Source organism: Hippopotamus amphibius, chromosome 2 (genome assembly GCF_030028045.1).
Source record: "Hippopotamus amphibius kiboko isolate mHipAmp2 chromosome 2, mHipAmp2.hap2, whole genome shotgun sequence".
NCBI classification, from domain to species: domain Eukaryota; kingdom Metazoa; phylum Chordata; class Mammalia; order Artiodactyla; family Hippopotamidae; genus Hippopotamus; species Hippopotamus amphibius.
In genome coordinates this window covers 35,310,544-35,334,287 of record NC_080187.1, presented here as the reverse complement: position 1 = coordinate 35,334,287, position 23,744 = coordinate 35,310,544, and the positions used below count along the sequence as shown (strand labels likewise).

The 23,744-nt window shown below is 41.7% G+C and overlaps 1 protein-coding gene across 3 annotated transcripts; it reads right to left on the bottom strand.

The window, feature by feature from the left end:
* Positions 1–9: 9 nt before the first annotated feature.
* On the bottom strand, positions 10–23,741 carry TSTD2 (thiosulfate sulfurtransferase like domain containing 2). 3 transcript variants are annotated; one of them, XM_057720157.1, is made up of 10 exons: positions 23,618–23,741; positions 19,725–19,937; positions 15,040–15,353; positions 12,944–13,064; positions 7,839–7,964; positions 6,912–7,017; positions 3,817–3,935; positions 3,208–3,366; positions 2,477–2,615; positions 10–1,497 (listed from the first exon to the last, which is right to left on the bottom strand). In XM_057720157.1, exons 2-10 carry the CDS (start codon positions 19,887–19,889, stop codon positions 1,160–1,162), a joined length of 1,587 nt encoding a protein of 528 aa, XP_057576140.1. In that variant the 5' UTR covers positions 19,890–19,937; positions 23,618–23,741; the 3' UTR covers positions 10–1,159. The 3 variants fall into 3 exon arrangements, with proteins under 3 accessions (XP_057576140.1, XP_057576139.1, XP_057576141.1); XM_057720156.1 differs by having other exon boundaries at positions 23,487–23,642; XM_057720158.1 differs by lacking the exon at positions 7,839–7,964 and having other exon boundaries at positions 23,487–23,642.
* Between the last annotated feature and the right edge of the window lie 3 nt (positions 23,742–23,744).

The window sequence follows — 23,744 nt, the reverse complement described above, 5'->3', positions numbered from 1 at the left end:
CAGTGCTGAATAACCTCACACAGAATGTCCTGTATTCTGAGGTGTTCACCTAAAAACTACTGCCCAAATGTCAGTGTCATCGAGCTAATGTGAACCTCTCAAAGGGGACACTTTAGAGCTCAGAGTGTGGGTGCTGGGGAAAGCAGAGGAAATCTCTCACAGAAACCAAATCAATAAAAAATGAAGGTGGCCCACATTTTTAAGACCATCTCCTCCATCAGATGAGCTGTTGGTCTGGACTAGGGGTGGGAAGTTTTTTTTTTTTTTTTTTCTGTAAAGGGCCAGGTAGTACACGCATACCTTGTTTTATTGTGCTTCGCAGATTTTGGTTTTTACAAATTGAAGGTTTGTGGCAACCCTGCATTGTCAGATAGCATTTTTTAGCAATAACATTTTTAAATTAGGTTATGTACATTGTTTTTTTAGACATAATGCTACTGCACACTTAAAAGACTACAGTATAATGTAAACATAACTTTTATATGCTCTAAGAAACCAAAAATTCGTGTGACACTTCATTGCGGTGGTTTGGAATCGAATCTGCAACATCTCCGAGGTACACCTGTAAATACTGTAGGCGTTGCAGAACATGTCTCTCTTGTAAATACTTAATTCTGCCATAGATCATATGTAAGTGAAAGGGTGTGGCTATTCCAATAAAATTTTATTTACAGAAGGAGGTGGGCCAAATGCCATAGTTTTCAGACCCTGGTCTAGTGCTCTGAGGCTAGCAGAGAAGAGAGGAGGGTAGAGGTGGATGGCAGATTGACCTAAGGAGCCTGGTTCCAAGGAGCCCACTTCCAGGGCCACAGCTTTCACATTTTTGCCATCAGGACAGACAGGTTTGCTGATAAGAAAAATGACTACTCCCAGCCCTACTGTGTGGCACAGAAAGGGCAAGACCTGGTCACCAGTGCAAGGCTCGCTCCTTCAGCAGCTTTGGGATCCCACACAGCTCACCTTTTTCTGTGCTCTACCATCTTCTGAGTCAGAATGTCTCTGATAAGAGGTCAGCACCCAACTTCCTCTTTCCTCCTCTTGTGAAGGACAGGTGGCCAACACGGTGACCAGCTGGCCATGGTGGCTCTGGCAGCACTAAAGTGCCCTGTTTCTCTGCTGGTACAGCTCTAATATTCTCCAACACATGGTCACCCCAAACCTAGCTCTGTGAAGGCCTGGGGAAAGGCAGATGGGGCCGCTCACCTAAGCACGGCCCATCCTCATCAACACCCGGCCTGGGCGCCGGGCTCACAGGGAGCCGCTCCTGCTGTAAGAGCTCCCTGGGTGCACGAAGCCGGCGGGCTGTACATTCGCATTCCTCTTTAAAGCTGCTCTGGGCTGGGCTTGCAGCCTGCCTGCTCCCTTTGTCTTGACATGTGACACAACAGGCTGTGAATCCTTGTCCTTGGCAGGCAGGGCAGGTCAAGACGAGCTGGCGGCACTGGGGAGTGGAGCAGAGTTTATACTGGTCCCACGGGGCCCCGCAGTATGAACATTCTGGGGAAGAAAGAAAAGCCTTGTTACAGAGGCCCACAAACACACACGTGCGCACACACTGCACACTAGGCGCACCCTCCAGCGCCTCAGTATAAGCCTTAGCTCATCAGCGTCCAACGCATCCTTCTGGGCCTGGGGAAGGCTTCTAAACAGTCTGAGTCTCCTGTCTCCTAACAAACAAGGCTTCCTAGACTAACTGGGTGTTCTTTTATTTGCGCCATGAATTTACTTGACAGTCTAGTGAAGACTATTCTTAGTAAAATGTTTTTAAAATGCGTAAAATAAAACACATAGGATCACAAAGGAAACCAATTATACAGAAATACAAAATAACAAAACATTCTTTGAAGTCTTACTGGGATACAGTAAGATACTTATTAACACATTAAATAACAAGACTTAGTGATGGGCCTGATAACTATTTCCATTTTGAAGCAATGATGAACATAAATGCTATTCTGAAATATTTACAGCAGCTGTAATATATGAAAATTCTGTGATTTCTAGTGATAAAGTCACAGGTACATCTAATACTACGGATTTGCTGCTTACACTCATAATTGAAGGAAGTGCTATATGTAGTGAGGGGTTATGAAACTAAAGATAAAATTATTTTCCATTCCAAATTCACAGAACCCCTGAGTTCTATACACTGACTCCAAGTTAAGACCCCAGATCTAGCCTATTTAACTCCTAGCAGGTGGACAGCAAGTGAGATTATCCCCATTTTAAAGGACTTGCCTAACTAGTAAAGGATGAAGTCAGATCCCAACCCAGGCTTCCTGACTCCTGGTCTAGGGTTCTGTCTGCTCCACTGCTGCATCTCCAGCTCTGCTGGGAAATGGTGGTACTACGCATTCACGTATTCCTTTTCCCTTGCTGTATTCTTCAAATGATCAGTCCTGGCCTGCCTTCCAGAAGGTTAATGCAGAGTGTGTGCCTGATCACGAATTTAGGTTCTGAGTCGGTGCCGACCTACCTGACACTACGTCACTGTTGAAGGATAAGGCGTAACGCTCATCAAAAACAAACAACTTCCCTTTGTAAAAACCGTCAGGAAACTCCTCCAGGTACTTGTGGATGCCACCCTTAAGCTGGAACACTTCCTTGCACACTCCCTATGTGTGGAAACACAAGAAGAAATCTGAGGAGACTAGCAGAGACCAGCAGGAAGCCCCACAGAGGAGCGGCATGTGGTAGCAACCCTGAAATGGGGCTCCTGGCTGCCCCTGCCGGACACTGAAGAATTGCTGACTGTGGGGGCAAGGCATCAACGGGCCAGATCTTGCCTACTTGGGGGGATGGGTGAGGACAGCAGTCAGGGCTTTCAATCTCTAGATCCTGGGAAGCCCAACTATTTTTGCTACTCCCTAAATATAGGAAGACACCTGTTGGGACATGTAATGTTACTGAATTTGCTCTTCTCAAGATCAAGCAAAAGGATTAGGAAAAGGGAGATGTTAACTAATCTTTCCCTTTTGTACATGATGAGTCTCTAAGACAGTTGAGTGCTTTTTACATCTTGAGATTTAAGAACTTCAAATTTTATACTTAGAAACTCTATGCTGGAACCATACAAGGGGAAAATAAAACCCTGGCTGGCTGGGGGTGGGAGAGGGAGTGAAGGTGGGGGTTGGAAAGCTCCACACACGCTGCAGGTGGAGCCTCCTTCACCTCCACGCCTGCAGTGCCCTAAGCGTGGTGACTCACCTTGGCTTTGAGGTAGGCTGAACCCCGCTCACAACGGATGCCCCCAGTACAATACATCAGCACCCTCTTCTCTTTGAAAAGTTGTAGATTTTCATCAACATAGCCAGGGAAGTAACTGAATTTCCTGATGTCTGGGGCTAAGCAGCCCTGGAATCGTCCCTAGAGTACAGGAGCAGCAGAAAGAAAATTATCAGAAAAACATACCTGGTAAGAACAAAGGTTCCTTCTGTGTCAAACACCACTTCCTACCCCTGCCTTGGCAAGGAAGCGCTTGCTTGGTGCTGTTTTCACCCCCCAATCTGGTCTTTCACACGTCAAGATCTGGAAGATGTCAGGGGAACTGGAGAGGCTGCCCAAAGCCAACCTGACAAGATACTTGACACATGTCAAGGGTAGGCATATGGGAGCCAGAAAGTTCATTATGTGCCAAGATGTCTTTAATCCATGTTTTCTTAGACTTTCTCACCAGATTCTGGGTTCAAAGTCTTGCATTTTCTCTGATGCTGCTAGTAGTGGGAGGAGAGTCACTGACTTGGCCACAGGTGGGTGCACAGTGTCCCCTTCAGAAACATGCTATGCTGTGGGAGCTCAGTTCCGGTTCTTACTTACTATTTTGCTTTCATAGAAGTTTCTGCAGTCCAACAGGATAGTATCACTTTCTTCTTGATTTGCCTGAGACAGAAACTTTTCTACTTCTTTATGAAATTCACCTGGGGATAAATGGATTCCTAAAACCAAACGAAAAGATTAGTAAAAACAAAACCCAATTACAACTGGCCCAGCCTGGTGACGTCCATTTGCTTTGTTTCTCCCCACCTAAACCTCTCTTCTCATAATTACAAATACGTCTGAAAAGAACACTATCTGATGATCACAGTGAAAGAACTGAGTAATTCTATGTACCCTCACTCTCCCTCATCCTAAAATGAGCACTGTGGAGACCTGGCGGGCTAGAAATAATTAAAAAATTCCACATCCTCATACTTGGCCTAACTCAGTAATAAAAGCCAGACAGCAGGGATATGAACTGTCATGTGGGTTTGCTAGTCCATGTCACGGCCACTACAGGGAGGAGCCTGGGCATGTATACACTTAACTGAAGGCTTTATAAACTGTTCTATACCAACATCAAGTCCAAGGCCAAGAACCCTGGCACAGGCAGGTGTGAGCATGTGGTTATGGAACAAAGCTGGAATATGTTTTTTAAGAATACAAAAGAGTAAGAAGCATGTGTCTATGTCTGTGTGCACGAGTAAAGGAGAAAAGGGCAGGAGGGGTTGACAGCAGGCATGAAATATGAGAAAGAAGGCAAGAGAGAGAAAAGGATGAAGGGCTAGAAGGAGGCAAGAAAGGAGATGAAGAAGATACCTGAAATACAAGAAGGAAAAAAACCTGTCTGGTGGGGTGCTCTGCCTTCTCTACTCTCCAGCATAGACATATTCCTGTATCTTTAGGGGTCCAGACATCTCAGTAGTTTGTGAGGAACTTTTGGTGACTTTGGCAGAGGAGCCACCACACCTCATGGGTGGGGGCTCTGGTACTTCTGTCACCACCCAGGGATGAATCCCAACAACCCCTGACACTGGCTGGGTACCCAGACTGGGCTAGAGACCCAGAGCACGGCCAAGGAATCTGGATTCCAACCTGCCCAACCCAGGACTGCAGGTAAAGTGTCACAAGCCCTGATTTTATATAAGTTACTATCACATAATTACACGGTCACCAAAACACTGGGGTGGAAAAGGAGGTTCAAAACTGATGAGAAGCATGGAAATCCACTAAGACTTCTCCTTACAGGGAGCTGCAGGGAACCCAACCTGTTCCTGCTGCTGCTATTACTTGGCTACTCTCCCGGCCCTGTGGAGGCCTGACCAGACAGTGACTCACGTGGATGTGCTTAAAAGAAGTGCCTTCAAACAAGTGGGCTTAAATGACAGCAGCACAGCACTGCCTGGAGCCCATCTCCCCTAAAATCCAGAGCAAGGTCCTGCAGCACCAGCGAAGAGCTCTTTGTGGCCATCCTGCTGCCTGCCAAGGTAGGGACGCCAGCAGACACAGCCCTTTTTTGGCCCTTCTCTCCTCACACATGAGTCTCTTGTCCCAGATCCTTGTATCTTACTCTCATTTCCCTCTGGTTTAACTCTTAGCCTTCTTTTTAAATATTTACATATTAAAAAATGAACATAGAGCCAGCCAGACCTTCTGTTTCCTGATGAAAGGAGACAATACTACCTATGAAGTAGATGTGGGAAAAAAGAGGAAAGAAAGAAAAAAGGAAATCAAACCTGAATCTGATCAAGCATCTAGACATGAGCTGTCTAATATGGTAGCCACTAGCCACATGTGGCTAACGGGCACTTGAAATACGGCCGGAGATGTGCTCTAATAAGGGTGACACAGATGCAGGATTTCAAGGACTTGGTATACAAAAAAACAGTAAAATATCTCAATAATTTTTTACATTGGATACAAGTTGAAATAATATGTTGGCTACATTGCATTAAATAAAGCATATTACTGAAGTTAATTTTACTTATTTCCTTTTACTTTTTAAAATGTGGCTACTAGAAAATGTAAAATTCCATTGTGGCTCACACTATATTCGTGTTAGACAGCACTATTATAAATCTAACTACAGTTCACAGGAAATACAGAGGACGGAGAAGCATCCCATGAAGATGCAATCGGCATTATCCTGACTGTGGGAAATGCTATAAGCAAAATGATCTAATTCCTTCTGAACATAAACTGCAAGGAAAAATAACGGATGGAGGTGAATCTCTAGGTTAAAAGGGACTTAAAGAGACATAGTGATCAATCACGATGAGTGGACCTTACTTGAATCCTGATAGAAACAAACTTAAAAAATTATGATACCTGGGAATTTTAAGCACTGAATGGATATTTGATAACATTAAGAAATTGCTGTTAAAATGTTGTGGATTTGGTCATGGTTTTACAATTGTTTTTTTTTTTTTTAAAAAACCTTTATCTTTTAGAGATAGCTACTAAAATAGTTATGAATGAAATGACATGACATCAGGATTCTCTTCTGATTGATCCTGGATGGGGGAAGAGGGTGGGGATAGATCAAAGTTAGCCGTGAGTTTGCAATTATTGAAGCTGCAGGAGAGGTACATGGGAGTTCACTGTGCTGTTTTCTCTGGTTTTTTTTTTTTTTTAATATTTGAAATTTTTCATAGTAAAAAGTAAAACAAACCAAAAAACCCAGCCAAACAAATGTCTTTCAACCATCTACGGTACCCATGGGGGAGGGGGAAGGAGAAGATTCTAGAGCACTTGCAAACAAACTACTTTGGTGTTGAAAGCCACTTGTTTCCTGTAGCAAAAATCCTGTGTGTTTTATTCAGTTGATGAACTATTTACAAGTAATAATTACCCTCTTCCCAAACTGCCATCTTTGGAAAGAGAAAACAACTTCTTGCCAAACCATCACCAAGAATAACTAAGCCAGGTCATTCTAAGCCAGGTCAACTAAGCCAGTGAGTCCCCAGTCACCAGAGCACCAAAGAGAAGAACCAATTTAAGCACTGAATGACCCAAGTGTCAGCTACCCCACAGCTATTTTGAGAGAACTCATCACAACTCTCGCCGATCAGAATGTCTAGCTTTCACATTTGTCTCTGTATCAAGATTTGTCCCTATGTAGAAAAGGAAGATGTTTCCTCTTAAAGCAAGCATACCAGGCTTCTTATAGGAGATCTTATTGGGACTGATCCCCAGGAGCACAATTTCTTCAAACACACCAACACGCAATTCTGGAAAACAGCAAGCTCCTCCTTTGCTGGTCTAGCCAATGAGAAACAAAACAGAATACAGTCGTTCTCTCCCAACTCCAGGTATAAGATATTTATTAAGTTATATTATCTGGAACATTCTATGCTCTAACTCCCTTTTCCCACTGAAACATCTGTTCCTAATTTGAGGTTTCTTAATATTTCAGCTACCTTATTATTACACAACAGATGTAATTCTTATATTTGGCACTTACTTATCATGTATCTATCATGTGCAGAAATGTCAAATTGCAAAGGTGTTTCTAGAGCAATAAGCATTTAACTATAAAACTGAAACACCACTGAGCAATTCCAACATGTAAGATTACATCCCAGCTTCTGCTCAGGAGCTACGGCCTTCTCCTTTCATATCATCATCCCCAGCATTAACACTAGCAAGGTGTTTCCCACCACCTCTATCACCTATGATGCTAAAGCATAAAGTCACTCCAACCAAGCAGCACCCCTGGGAGAGCCACAGCTTTATCCCTGAGTGGTGTGAAGTGCTGATCTGATGCTACCAGGTTTACTAAACATGCAGTGATCCTCTAACAGCCAGGTGGTCTCTCAAGTGAACAAACACAGCTAAGTTTGTAATCTGTAACGTCCTCATTCTATAAAAAGGGAGACCAAGGCCCAGGATCACATGGTGACATGGTGGACGAACTGGAACAAGTACATTCCTTCTACTACGCCGTCTTAAGACCCAGCAGGAAAAGGGCGTTCTGTCCAGCACTGCTTACTTCTCTACAGTGATCCTCTTCATAGCCTAGAGTGGGAAGAGGCACCAAGGTAGAAGCAAATGGCTCTTGATCTATTTTCAATTTATCTTACCTTAAAGTCATCCTTACACAGATAATCCTTAAACAATGGGTAGGAAAGCATGACTTCCACATAGAGTCTAGTGGCCAATTTGCTTCCACCAACTGTCCCATTGATTCCTTCTGTAGCAATTCGAACCTGAGACACAAGACAGTGAAAGAAAGGGAATGCAGGCTGTTCTTAGCTCAGTTCAAATCTTTGCAGGGCAGAACAGGCTAATGTTTGTCGATGAGTTTAACAAGAAAAGCAGAAACACTGCTGTAGACACCAAAGTGTTACCACACACGGATGCTTGTAGTTTTCTAAAATGGCACTGCCCACAGTTCAGATGAGATACTCAGTTAACGTGCTGAACAAGAGAATGAAATGGATAGAACAACTGGAAAGCCCCATTTGCTATGGAGCTCCAGCTGTCCAATGGCCAAAGCTTAACCTAAATGCAGGTCAGCAGATCTAGGATCAGGATTCAGCTTTGCCACTTACTTGCCAAGTGGCCCTGAGAAAATTAATTCTCTTCTCTGAATCTCAATTTCTTCATCTTAATAAAACAGATGAGAAAGAATCAACAATGAAAAAATTGCCAGGGAGATATTCCTCAAGACCTAAAGCACAGAGCACATCTGAGGGCTGGGAATGCATGTGAGCACATCTCTGCACAGTGTTTGGGGGAAAGCCCACCACTGCAAACCTGCCCCCTGGAATACAAATTCCAGGAGGAGCTTGTGTCTCTTTTGTTCTTTGTTGCGTAATCAGTGCCTAGAGTAGTACCTGCCACACAGCAGGCATTTAGTATGCCTTTGCTGAGCATATGAATGTGTATCCAAATCTGAGGCTTTTTGGCTTCTCAAACCCTCTATACGCTTTGAAATGCTTCACTGGTTGGGGGACATGAAAGCCTGGGTTAAGGTCCTTGCCTTAAGAGGCAATGCTCTGGAGAGGCCGCAAAGTTACTTGTCCTGGTACCACAAAATCCTTTGGCCAAGTTTAAAGATGGATCATCTTTAATCGGAGCTAGCTTTCTAGAGAAAAGTTAGAGAGAAAGTGCAACAGTGTGTCTCTTGGTATCATGGTATTCTCTGGAAAGAGATGTAATTTAAGTCAAGGTCCTATATTGTTACAATTTTGTTATACATTGTTATTTATATGACAATGATACCTACCAATGTATTAGAATTTGAAAAATTTTAAAGGCTCCCCTTTTATTAGGGCCTAGAGAAGATACTTCATTGGTGGCCTCACTTGATTCAATTCTTTAGAGCATGGATATAAACAGGATTCATTTCACAACCAGGGGCAACTCACTAGTAGTGGTTCTGCAGAGTTCCATGAGGAACATTCTGAATCACACCCAGGAGCAGTGCAAACTAGTAAAGCCTGTTCTGGGCTTGGAGAGGAAAGTAGGAAGCACATGCTGTCTCTGCTGTACAGGCTACTGCACCTATTACCAACTTGTATTTTCTTTAAGGGACAATATAGAAAAATAGAGCTGAACCAGTGTAAGTCAGGAAGTCTACCTTAAAATTGTCTCTGGGACAAATATGATGAAGAGGTTCTGTGTAACTCTTTTTTGGGTAGGCCAGAAGAGTCTTTCCTATGTTATTTTAATCTCAGAACCCAAATAAAAGACAAGCACATGCACTCCCTAAATAGCTGAGGCAGAGCAACCCCTAACCGCATGTACTACACTTTCAACTCCTGTTGAAGGATTCTTCAACTGAAACCTTCAAAGTAGCTTCTAGATGAAGAAGGCCTTACACCTCAGAGAAGAAGAGCAATAGTTAGCATTTATTGAGCACCTAGTATGAGACAGGAGCTTTACATTATAATCCTGAAAAGTAGATATCATAATTCCCATTTGACACAAAAGGAAACAGAAGCTTAGAGAAATGAAGTAACTTGCCCAAGAGCAGAGCTGGTAGGTGGTAGAGCTGCGACTGAAAACCAGATCTTATTGGGGTCCAAATCTTGTAATTTTTCCTTTCTAAAGCCTCTAATGCATCCCCTCAAATTTACTGAGGCAGTAAGAAATGTTCAGTAAGGGGATCAGAAGCTTCTTTCCATAATTCTAGAATTTTCAAGTTCTCCTCTTTCCCTACAAACACCAACATTCTGCCAAATCTCTTACCAACACAAAACTTGAAAACTTGGCATGTATCGCTGAAGCCGTAGAAGTTAGACCTCAGATCCATGTAGGTGCTGCCACCTTGTGGGTAGAGACCCTCATAGCTAGTTCACCTTTGGCTGGGCCAAGAATAAAAACGGCCCAAAACCAAGGAAACAGATTGATTTCCTATTTTGTACGCTCAGGTTTATTGTGAGAATATCCATCTTTCAAGGTGCTCTCTAAATAGAGATGATGATAAATGTATATAAGCCACAAATGCTTACTAATTTTTTTTACAATGTGCCAGCGATAGTGCTAGGAACTGGGGACAGAGTGGTTAAAAAAGATATAGTTTTTGTCCTTTGGGAGCTTACAGACTAAGGAAGATCACAGATATTAAGATAAAAGTCACAAACTGACAGGTGCTATGGAAAATAACTGCAAGATTCAATGAAGAGTGTATCTGGAAAACTGAATTTAGATTAAAGGTCAAGAAAGATATCTTTGAGGAAGTGTCATTAAAATTGAGAACTGAAGATTGAGTAAAAATAAGACAGGAGAAACCCAGTGAGTATGGGAAGTTCCTTGAAGAGAATTTTCTTATAAAAAGGCCCAAAGGCAACAAAAAAACTTTGTGGCCCCCAATAAACTGAAAGGCTATTTTGCTGGAGTGTAATGAGAAAACAATGGTATCAGATAGGCAGAAAAGGCAGAAGGGGCCAAATAACGCAGGAAACTAAGGGCACGTTAAGGATTTGGGTTTTACTCTAAATGTACTGGATAGCTACTAAAAGACTGTGAGGAGGCAGGGAGATGACTTCATTTACCTTTTAAGATCATTCTGGCTGCTGTGTGGAAAATGATTAAGTGCAGGCAAGGATGGAAGAATGGGGAGTAGTCTGGAAGCACTGAAATGAACTAGGTAAAAGAGGGTGGGACTTAGTTTAAAGTGGTGAAAGTAGAGGACAGAATGAATGGAATCAAAGGATATTTTAGAGGTAGAAATGGCAGGACTTGAAAATGAACTGAATGAGGTAAATGAAGCTTTCAGTCACTATAAGAAAACATGGGTGTGAAAAAACGACTGATCAAATAGTTGCCTCAGGGAATTAAAACCTAGGACATGTGTGGGAAAGATTAGGCATAAGACAGTACAGCGTCATAACCAGAGGTGATCTCAGAGGGAATCTAGTTCATTTCCTTTTGATTTAAAATTTTAAAATATATAACACACAGATATGTGTATATATATGTAAACATCAAGGTTTAAAAAAGAATCCATAATCCTATCACACAGAGATAATCACAACTAAGATTTTGATATTTACCACTCGCCATCTTTTTAAACATATGCTTCTGGTTTTGTTACAAACATACATTCATTCTTTTATTCAACATTCTCCAAATATTTACTGTGTGCTATGTGCTAAGCCCTGTTCTGGCACTGACAATACATCAGCTGATTAGGACAAAGTTCCTGTCCTCATGAAACTTATATTCCACAAGGGAAATAGATCATAACAAATTAAACAAAGATTATACTCTTGAATAGTAGTAAACTTTTTAAAATTCTTTGAGCAGAAGGGAATAGAAAGTGATGAGGTTTGGAGAGAGGACTATAGTTGAGATTAGAATTCTGAGCAGATAACATTTGAGGGGAGATCTGAAGTGAGGAACAAGCCAAGGGAAAAACATTCAAGAGGGTAAGGAAACAGCAAATGTCAAAATCACAAAATGATAAAAGACTGACATGTTCTAAGAAAATTAAGAAGCAACTAGATATCACATTTATATGTGCAGTTCTTTAAAATGTTTTTCCAGTTAATATATTGAGAACATTTCCCCATGCAAGGACTCAGCAAATTATGCCTGCTTTTGCATAGTTTTACTGGAATATGACTGTACCCATTCCTTTACATATTGTCTACGGCTGTTTTCATATTACAATGCCAAGGCTGAGCAGTTTTTGCGCAAAGCCTAAAATATTTACTACGTGGCTCTTAAAGAAAAAGTTTGCTGATCCCTGGTCTATGCCTCTATGTAGTCTTATAAAACACCATGGTTTTTTTTTTTAATTTAATTGAAGTATAGTTGATTTACGTTATGTTAATTTCTGTTCTACAGCAAAGTGATTCAGTTACACATACATATACATTCTTTTTTTAAATATTCTTTTCTATTATGGTTTATCATAGGATACTGATTATAGTTCTCTGTGCTTTACAGTAGGATGTTATTGTTTATCTATTCCATATATAATAGCTTATATCTGCTAACCCCAAACTCCCACTGCATCTCTCCCCCAACCCACCCATCCCCCACCTAGCCCTTGGCAACCATGTCTGTTCTCTATGTCCATGAGTCTGTTTCTGTTTCATAGATAGGTTTGTTTGTGTCATATTTTAGATTCCACATATAAGTGATATATGGTATTTGTCTTATAAGTGATATATGGTATTTGTCTTATAAGTGATATACAGTATTTGTCTTTCTGACTTATTTTGCTTAGTATGATAATCTCTAGGTCCATCCATGTTGCTACAAATGGCATTACTTCATTCTTTTTTTTAATGGCTGAGTAATATTCCGTTGTATATATGTACCACATTTTCTTTATCCATTCATCTGTTGATGGACATTTAGGTTGTTTCCATGTCTTGGCTATTGTGAACAGTGCTTCTATGAGCATAGGGGTGCATGTATCTTTTTGCATTAGAGTTTTGTCTGGATAGATAACCAGGAGTGGGATTGCAGGATCATATGGTAGCTCTATTTTTAGTTTTCTGAGGAACCTCCATACTGTTTTCCATAATGGCTGTACCAACTTACGTTCCCACCAACAGAAAACACCATGTTAATAGCTATTTAGTATACCACTTAAATGTCTAGCAAGATTTTGCTAACCTCTAAGAACCCAACTGGTGAATCCTTTTTGTAACAAGCACAGCCTCTGCAAACTAAGTTGGAGGCAAGATGAGTCCAGTGAAGGACAGGGTGTGGGAGAAGGTGTTACCTTGCCCGTGAGGTGCAGGTGCTGACACAGAGCTGTCTGCCAGGCACAGATCCAATCAGGGTCCTCCAGGTCACAGTAGCAGTAATAAAGCAGCACCTCCCCTTCATCGTTGCCCTGGCCACTATAAAAAGAAAATCACAGGGAAAGAGCATTTGAGTCACTGGCATAAGTCAGCCACAATTCATAAAGTATACCCAGGAAGAATCAGAGGGAAGCCCTAATGGAGCAACTCATACCTGCCTTTGCTCCTATCATTCTCCTGCTCCTAACTATCATTCTCCTCCTGAAATGAGAAGCAACTCCTGTCTGTATTTGCTGTAAAGAAGACAATACCTGCACTGAACTCCTTCCTTTATAAAAAGTGAGCTTACTTTGATTTCCTTGTTTAATCATCATATCCCTGAGATGGGTATGGATAACCCCTTTTCACAAGACAGCTGGAAATCTGAATCCATTCCGGTGTACCCCCTAACACAAGGCAGTATCTGTTTTTAATCTCTGTAAAAACAGGTTTCACTTCCATTTTTTTATGTAATCCTCTTACCCATGAGACAGGTTATTATCATCCCCATTTTATAGCTGAGTAAACTAAACCCAATTCATCCCAGGTGAGACAGCTACAAAGTGACAGTCAGGACTGGAATACCCGTTTCCTGACACTAGAACCCATACTCTTTCTACTGCACTGTGCTGACTTAAACTAACTAGCCATGGGACCTGGGTGGGTGTCTTATCATCCCTAAGCCTTGATTTCCTCATCTGGAAAACTGGAGGACTGAATAAACTGCATTTCTCCAAGTGTGCTCTGAAGCTGTTCTATGAAATCACATTTCTGAGAAATCCTGCAGACAATATCTCCCTCTTTGAGAGTCACAGTGAAAGTCCCTCAACTATTAAAGGTTCTGGGCAACCCTGCAAAAGGGAACACTTTAACTAATGCTTCCCAAACTTAATTGTCTTTAGTACCTCTTTTCAACACCTGATAGCATCCTCCAGAGCTGGTGTTGTACAGACATATTTTAGAGAATTATGTAACAGATGATAATTAAGGTCCCATCCAGCTCTGGAATCTGTGACTCTCTCATCAATGCCCTCTTCATGTTTCAGGGCCTGGTCTCCTCCGAAACCTGCTTGTCTATTTTAGAGCCTATCTATTTTCCTTTCTCTAAATTCTGGTAATGAATTATTGTCTGAGCTATACAATTTTAAGTGATAATTATATAGCCTGTCTCATACCATCTACTAAATGTTTCACGTATCCTTTTGTTTTTGTAACTAAAAAGCAGGGCTATACAGAAGGAGACAACATTTGTATAGCACTTTATAGTTCACGAGTGCTCTTACCATCATTTTATATAATTCATATAACAATTCTGTGAGGTCAGCAGAGCAGGCACTATTATTCCAGTTTTAGAGACAAGAATGTAAAGGTACAAAGAATTTTAGTGACTAGCTCAAATCTGACTCCAAGTTCAATTTTCTTTCTATCTTTCTCTTCTTTCTGATAAACAAAAGGAACTGGCATAACACAAGTGACAAAAGTGTATCAAATCTGAGCACTGTGTATTCACCAAATAGTTCAGGAATTGCTTAAAATCAGAAATCTGTCCTCTAGAATTATGTAATATTATGATTAGGTGAGGTTTTCAAAGGCAGATTTAACCTTCTAATTGTATGTCTCAGTTCTAAAAGTTAACATATTTTCTAAACATATTCAGCTCAGAAAACCACATTTGGTAACAAAAACCCCTTTTTAAGTTCTGACATTATTCAGGGTAGAGGAATCATTAACATTTTTGGGCCTTCCAATTTCTCTTTGAAAATAATACAATTTTCTACTCTTTACCTCTCCCTAGAGAAGAGAAGATATAGGGTGGCTTCCAAGAAACCTGGAGAACACTGCCAGCTGTGTGGGTATATGCTACTGCATAGGCTATGGTCTTCTATTATACATAAAACACATTTATCAGCCTAGCTTAGGCAATAGAGAAATTCTGTGCTGTAAGGATCTGCCATTTTAGTAGATGGGTGGTATCTAATTGTGACTGGAAAACCATTTTTTAGATTAAATGAAAGGTACAGAATGAAATTCTTACCTTATCAGCTCCTCAGGGCTAAAGCAGCTTATATCAGGGAGCCAAGTAGACACTTCATGGTGACTGGTAAGGTCTTCTTTGAAAGGGTTTCTTTTGTCTGCAGACTTAAGACTCTCTGAGGTGCTCGGTGTCACAGTCAGCTGCTTTAAAACAGCAGCAGTCTCGTGGCAAATCTCATCCGCATGTTGTGCTGCCACATGTCTGTGGATGCTAGTCTGGTCTGTGAATAGTTGCTGACAGCATTTCCACCATTTTTCTTTACATTCAAAAGGAGGTGCTGGAACTTCTTTAGTTTTGACAAAAAGGGCAAATGCCTGCAATTAAATTTCAAATGTGTCACTGTTAAGTAACCTTAGGTTTCAGGTTAGAATGAAAGTCTCAGTGAAATCCCTTATCTTTCCAGAGGGGTTTCTAGTTTTACGCTCTACTCTTCTATAGAAGAACTTCCTGAGAGAGTGAACTTCCTTCAAAAAAGAAACAGCCAAGGAAATTATGGAGTATACTTACTATGGAGTATTAAGCAGCCACTTTTAAATTATCAATACATGGGAAAATATTTATAATATTAAATGAAAAAAATTGGATAAAATTTGCTTATACAATGTAATCTCAACTACATTAAAAAGTACATTGAAAAAGACTAGAAAAAAATGTACCAAAATGTTTTGATCTGGGGACGTAAGTTTATTGTTATTATAAAAAGGATTTAGGCTAATTGTTAAAAAAAAATTTAAACAGAAGAGAAAATTATGGGTGTGCCATACTTCTTTTAACAAATTCTAAATGAGTGAGCTTTTTTTTTGTTTCCAGTATTTGCAGTTATTAGCAATGATAAGCAAGCATGCCACGCATACTTCTTTCTATACTTCTTTAACCATCTACTTAGAATAACTATTTAGAAGAAAGTTTTTGAGGTGAAGAAGCATAAAATTTTAAACTGTGACAATGACTGCCTGGAAAATCATACCAATTTATACACTCACCAACAACACATGAGGGTTCATTTTATCCACAGCATTCAGTTTTATCAGTATTTAATATCTGTAGCCACTATTTTTAATATTGACCCAAATAAAATGCAAAAGAAATATCCTGTTTTTATTTGTATATCTTTGATTAGTAGTAAGGTTGAACATTTTTTCATATTGATTCTATTTTCTAGCTTGCCTGTTAATATCTGTTGCCTATTTTTCTACTGTGGCATTTATCTTCTTACTGATTTGTAAGTGGTTGCAGTGATCTTTTGTTGATCACAGTTACCCAAATTTGTTTCCCAGCTTGTCATTTGTTTTTGAACTTTGTTTATGGTGTTTTTTGATGTATAAATCGAAGAAGTTAAATGGTATCTATGATTATCAGCCTCTCAAGGTATGTTCCCTCCTGGTCTAATGGAAAGAAAAGTATTTATTTATTTACACAATTTTCTTAATGCATCTGAAGACTATTTTAAACACTCAAAAGTGGGCACTCTGAAGAATAACAATGGTAAATATGGAGCATCACTTTTGGACCTTCCTCAATCTGTACACAACCATATCTGGACTGCCCCAGACTAAAGCAGTATGGGGTAGTCTGAAATTATACTGGCATTTTTTAGCCTCTCCTGCACTTAATCCTTCTGTATAGGCAAAAAAAAAAAAAAAAAAAAAAAAAAAGAAGAGAGAGAGACAGAGTGAGAGAGGGTGTGTATGTCAACTTAAGTGCTTCTTTGTATTATACTTAGAACTAAGGTGTATGCATCCAAGGCCTCATTATCATCGTTGAGGCCTCAAAAAGTCATGGTCCTTAAAGAAATTACTATATAAAATCTGAATGTTTTTCCTTCTTTCCTCTTTTCTTCCTTTGCCAAAAAGCCATCAGGCAGGCCTGAGCAAGATGGGAGGCCCAGGGTGAATATGGCCTGCCACTGGTCTTTCAGGGCCTTGTGAACAAGGCACTGAGGATCTAGCAGCAGCTAGGGCCCATGTGCGGTTTGTTCCAGAGAGACACAGGCCAGAGCTAGGAAGGTAGCTCAGAGGTGGTTGAGGCCTGTGTGGGGAAGGCAGGCCTGGGTAGAGGAGGCAGCTTGGCAGAGTGGGAAGACTGACTGCACACAGGGGAATAAGCAAGTCAGTCAATATATTGTGACTAAATGGAGCTAGGTTTTTCACCAAACTTCATCATACAGGAGTTATAAATATGAAAAGGAGAGAGAGGGAATTCCCTGGAGGGCCAATGGTTAGGACTCCACCCCTTCACTGCTGAGGACATGGGTTCAATCTCTGATTAGGGAACTAAGATCCCTCAAGCCATGAGGTGCAGCCAAAAAAAAAAAAAAAAAAGGAGAGAGAGTAAACCTTGTGATGTTGGAATGGAACTGAAGGTTTTGGTATGAACTCATTTGACTTATATTGATATAAAAGTAAATATAGAAGTATGTGTATGATACATATAGATGTATGTGTATTCATCTATATATATTCCTAGCTCCGTCCACCAGAGGTCCTGGGAGAAGCAACACCTTAGAAGCAATGCGCTCACCTAGCCCCCAGGTTTTGGTTTTTGACAATTCTCCACGAGAAAGAACCAGGGCTCCTTGAAGAAATGTCTGACTCCAGGGATGAGACATGGAAAATACAAGATGACCCTGAAACAACTTGTTGAATTAGAAAGTAAGGAAATGCTCAAAGAATGATGACAGCAAGTCAAAAAGACATAGATACTAGCTTGAAGGGGGGCTCCCAGCCAAATCTGAGATAATCTGAGGATCAAAATAATTACAGTAATGGATTATAGCCCATTGAATAAAATGGAATTTTTGAGTACACACTGATATCAATAAATTGGAAGGAAAGAAAGCTCTTCCTCACAGAAGAATGCCAAGTAAGAAATCTAGACGGAATGAAGCAATTAGAAAATCACCATTTAGAAACCATCACAGTAATAATCAATCCAACAAAGAAACATCAATAGATCTAAAACTGGTAGATGAAAGCTGCTTGAGGAATAGGCTATTTACATAGTCTCAAAGTATTTCCCCCCACATACTGAATAATTAAAAGGGAAAAAAGAATAATTTTATAGCAAAGAAATCTGACAGACCCTTCCTTAATCAAGTACCCAAAATTAACATTGCCAGTAATGGGACAAACTGGCACTGTGACTGCATGACAGAATGCAGGCAGATGAACACAGCGTCTCTTGTGGGGCAGTCTTGTCAACAAAATCATAACTTAAATCTAATCACAAGGAAAAAAATGAGTGAAAATCATGTGATGTTCTATACATAACTCATCTGTAATCTTCAAAAATGTCATGGTTGGACTCCCCTGGTGGCATAGTGGTTAAGAATCCGCCTGCCAATGCAGGGGACACGGGTTTGATCCCTGCTTCAGGAAGATCCCTTAAAAAAAAAAAAAAAAGAATCTGCCCTGCCAATGCAGGGGACACAGGTTCGATCCCTGATCCGGTAAGATACCACATGTGGCAGAGCAACTAAGCCCATGTGCCACAACTACTGAGCCCGTGTGCCACAACTACTGAAGCCTGAGTGCCTAGAGCCTGTGCTCTGTAACAAGAGAAGTCACCACAATGAGAAGCCTGCTTACCACAATGAAGAGTAGCCTCCACTCACCACAACTAGATTAAGCCCGTGTACAGCAACAAAGCCCCAATGCAGCCAAAAATAAATAATAAACAAACAAAAACAAAAATGTCATGGTCATGATTTCACGGAAAAGAATGAGAACATGGTCTAGATTGAAGACTTATGAGACATAACAACTAAAGGTAACATGGGATCTTGGAGTGGATATATAAAAGCCATTTGAGACAACTGATGAAACATGAATGGAGCTGCTGGGCAAAGGGAAGATGGGGGTCCCCTATACAATTCTGGCAACCTTTCTATAAGTTTGAAATTACTACAAAATGACTTAAAAAACAACAACAACAACAACAACAAAAAACCTTTCTGTACACTTTGGGTTTCATTTTCAAGGAAATGTGTGTGAGCTGAGGGCAGAAGGGCGGTAGATAGGAAGTCCTAAGCAGAGACATGTACTCTTCATTGACATGGAGCCAATATAAGATGATTTTGCAAAAGAGGGACAACAGACTGGAGGTTAGAAAACTAAGTCTCAATTGCACTTCCTCACTCAAGTCATTTTCCTTTGAGTTTCAGCAGGTGGAGGGTTTAGTCAATGACCCCTGAAAAAAGAATAGATGGCACAGAAGAACAGCATCCATACCACCCCTGTAACCCAATCCTCAGTAAGCCTGCAGCATTGTGGGCTGCTCTGTTCCTTCTCCCAACCTACGAAGCCCTGCCAGCTGGACCGCATCAGGAGTCTTAGACAGCAGTTGCCCTAACACCTATCTGTTCTCCTTATGACTAGGTCTCCTGGGAGTCTTCCCATAACCCTAGGTGGGAAAAAGGAATCCAGCCCATCTATCTAGGCTCTGTCCTCAAGTACTCCACCATAAATAAGTGCTCCAAAGCCACACCTTGCCTCTGATTCTCCTTTGCCTGACACTGAACTAAGATTACTGGCCAATGGCTCTGACTAGACCTTACCTTGAACATGGCGGCAGCCTAGTGTCTCACTAGCCCTCCACTCCCTAGAGGAAAACCTTGATGAGCTACTTCTAGATATATCTACATTAACTATACCTACATGATCCTGAAACATCAACAGCAATTTTACCTTTTTCTTTGCAAATGAGTATTTCTTCTTTGTATTGACATCTAACTCTGCTTTGAGACTGCTACTGGGATTGATAAAACTTGTGTCTTTCAAATCCAGGTCTGAAAACCTTAAAACACAGGCCTCCAGGTCATCTCCATGGTCTGGTGAAGTGGAAGAAGGCATCTGGTTTGGTTCCAGTAGTGGGGCAGACTCCTTTCAGTTAACTATCTCCTAGGAAGTAAACAAGGGAAAAACAATGTCCAAGTCTTTGATTACTACTTGAGGCTAATTAATCATGCAAATGAGCATGGGCCCAGTAGCTGAAACTATCCATTCATTCACTCGTTCATCCAAGAAATATTTATTTAGCACCAATTCTATGCCCGACACTGTTTAGGCCCTGGAGATGTAGCAGTGAATGAAATAAAAAATCTCTGCTTTCTTAGAGCTTACTTTCCAGTGGAGAGAAACAGAAGGTAAACAAATGAATAAGTTGCTTTTAAAAAATAGTCAGATGGTAAAAGGGCTATGAAGATAAATAAGCAAAGTAAGGAGACAGAGTGACCCAGGAGGCTCTTGAAAACTCAGAGGGTAGGTAAAGTCATTCTGAGGCAGCAGCATTTCAGCAGAAACCTGAATTAGAGGGCAAGCCATGCAAACATTTAGGGGAAAAGATACCAAAAAAGCACAGGGTGCAACCCAAATCAACAAGCTGTGTGTCACTACCTTCAATTATAAACATTTTGTTCTTTTTTTATCCCCTAATTTTTGAGCTGGGCAAATTTCCTTCTTTAAAAGAAACAACTACTGGAGAACTCGAGGTATGGGAGGGGGCGGGGGGTGAAGGGGAAACTGAGAAGAAGCGGGAGAGTAGTACAGACATGTATATGCTGCCGGCTGTGGAATAGTCAGTGGGAAGTTGTTGTGTAGCGGGGGGAGTCCAGCTCGAGGATGGAGGATGCCTTGGAGGGCTGGGGCGGGGAGGGTGGGGGGGAGTCGAGGGGGGGGCGTCGGGGAAGGGAGGGAATATGGGGATATGTGTATAAAAACAGTTGATTGAACCTGGTGTACCCCCCAAAAAAATAAAATAAAATAATAATAAAAAAAAAGAAACAACTACCAGGAGAGCCACATTTTAATGAACCAGAAGAAATATACAAACTGCTACTGTGGCCAAATCTTGTCAAAATGGACAAAGTACAACCAACAGGCTGCACTGGTTTTGTTTGTTTTATTTTGGTTTTTGTAAAGCAAATATTATAAGTGACAAATGTAACAAACATGAAAGACTAGGGAAAGCATGGGCTTTGGACTGCAGTGCAGCTGGGTGCAAGTAAGTGAACCTGGGCAGGATATTTAACTTCTCCGAGTTCTAATTCCCAAATGTATAAAATGGGGATGACAGTATCTACCTTGCAGGACTGTAGTAAGGACTGGAAAGGACTACGTAGCCCACTCTAGGCTCATCTAAGACAACACCCTCCCTCACATATCCTATCCTGGCCACACTGGGCTTTGCCTACAAACGAGCCCTGCTCTCTCTTGCCTCAAGGTCTCCACACATGCCTTTCACGCCACCCCAAAATGACCTCCCCTCACTCTAAATCCTCTTTCAGTTCTCGCTTTAACTTATTTATATATTCTTAATTATTATTTGTGGAGACGTTGCTATGTGTGTGACAGATAAAATAGTGATGCGGATGCATGTCTTAATGAAATAGTTAAGGTCCTTGTTAACTTGGAGCTATGTTCTAGTAAACAAAAGAACATGAAAATGTCAGTGATAAGAGCTGCTGCTTCTCAGTTTCCTTTGTTAGGGATCCTCCTTACCCAACCTCTAAATGTTCAATCACTCTATCTACACTTACCTTTGAGGTAATCTGCATCTAGTCCCAAAGACTTATAAAATATATTTACTTCAGAATAGCTGGGCAAGGGGATATAATATAGGTGAAAGTAGATGGACCATTCATTGGTAATTGTTGAAGTTGATTGATAAAGTACATGGGGGTTCATTATATAAATTCCTCTACTTCTGTAAACATTTGAAGCTTCCATGAAAAAATTTAAAGGAGAAACAATCATAAAGGAAATTTTATGTTTAGAACACTAAACCCTAAATGACTCCAAATTTATATCTCCAGGCCAGGCCTCTTTCCTGAACTCCCAGTTCACATAACCAACTGTCTACTGGATAGCTTCAGCTGGAGGGCGAGGAGGTTGTTCAAATGCACCTGTTAAAACCAAATTCTTAACTTGCTCTGCCTGAGTCTTCCTTACATCAGTAAACAACAATTCCATTCTTCCTGTTACTCAAAAAAGTTTGGGATTCTCGTCTCCTTATTCTTTCGTACTATTGAAAAGTCTGTCAGCTCTGCTTTTGAAATACAATCACATCAGACCTTGCTGTACCACCTTCACTACCAACCTCGTTCAAGCCATCATTTCTGGCGTGAATTACTGCAGTTGCCTAACTGCCCTGCTCCTATAGAAGCTACAGAGGTAACTATTAAAAAGTAAGTCAGATCGCTCTCCAAAGGCTTCTAAATGTAGTAGGATAAAATCCAAGGTCCTGGGACTTCCCCGGCCATCCAGTGGTTAAGACTCTGCACTGCCAATGCAGGGGGCATGGGTTTGATCCCTGGTCGGGGAACTAAGACCCCACATGCTGCGCATTGTGGCCAATAAATAAATAAATAAATAAATAAATAAATAAACAAACAAAGCCTGTCGCACCACCTCCCTCATATCATCTCCCACTTTTGCTCACTACCTCTGATAGCACTGTTTGCTGGTTCCTGAATGGGCCATCACCACTGAGAAAGCAGGGGTTTTCCTTTGTTCACCTCTGCATTCTCGGCATCTAGAACACTGCCTTGCACATAATAAATATATTTGTCGAATGAAATAACAAAGTGATTGGGTGGCCAGGGAAGGCTTCACTAAGGGCCTGACGTTTGAGCTGAGACCTAAATGACAAGGCGCCGTCCATGTAGACTTAGGAGCAGAGATCTTCAGGCAAAGAAAACAGCGAGTATAAATTCCTCAAGTGGGAATGAGCTTGACTTACTGGAGATACAGAAAGAAAGTCAGAGTGGTTGGAATACAGTGACGAATGAGTAGAGCCTTGTACGAGAGGTTATGGCGTTTGCAACGGAAAGTCACTGGAGAGCTGTAAACAGAGGAGTAACGTGATCTGATTCTGGGTCAGTTCGGAAAGTAGGGCCGGCAGGGTTTACGGGTAGATTGTTCTGTAGGAAGTGAAGGAAAAGGACCGAAGAATGACTCCTAGCTACATTTTTGGATTAAGCGATCGAATGGATGGTGCCATTTACTTAAATGGGTAAGACTGAAGAAAGACGAGGTTAGGTCAGGAGAATGAAACAAAAGTTCCATTTCAGACGTGTGAAATTTCAGATGGATATGGACAAGGCAGTTAGATAAGCAGCTGTGGCGCTCATCAGAGATGCCAGGGCCGGGGATTTTCACATACACGTATGGAGGTATACAATAACTACTGAAAACAGTACTAAAGCCATCACCCGTTCCTTCCTAAACAACAACGCGGAGGAGCGAGAGGTCAGGTGACGGCCAAAGGGTGATCCCGGAGTAGCAGGCTCACGCCAGCGAGGGTCTTGCCGTCCCCGGAGCGGCTGGAGCGGCTGGAGCGACGCCGCCTCCCGCCCGGGCCCCACCCCGCGCGCCGGGCCTGGCCCAATCTCTTCGCCCAGCTTTCCGAGCAGGCACAGGCCCGGAAGTGGGAGGAAGATAAGCACGTACCCGCCTGTCCCGATCCTTTCCTAGATCTTTCTTCACGGAACGGCCTCCGCCTAGCAGTTGTCACCGCTCGCCGCCCTCGCACCTCCAGCCCCTGCCTGGGTTTACGTAGGAAGGAACGGCGGGGACCTCACCTCGCTCCGGAAGTCTAGGCCGTCAGCGAAAGGGCCGCCGGGAAAACCACCGCGAGGCCCCGAGGGAGGGTCCGCCGTGGAGGCGGGGACTAGAGCCTCTCTCCTGGGCCACCCGCCTCCAGGAGTG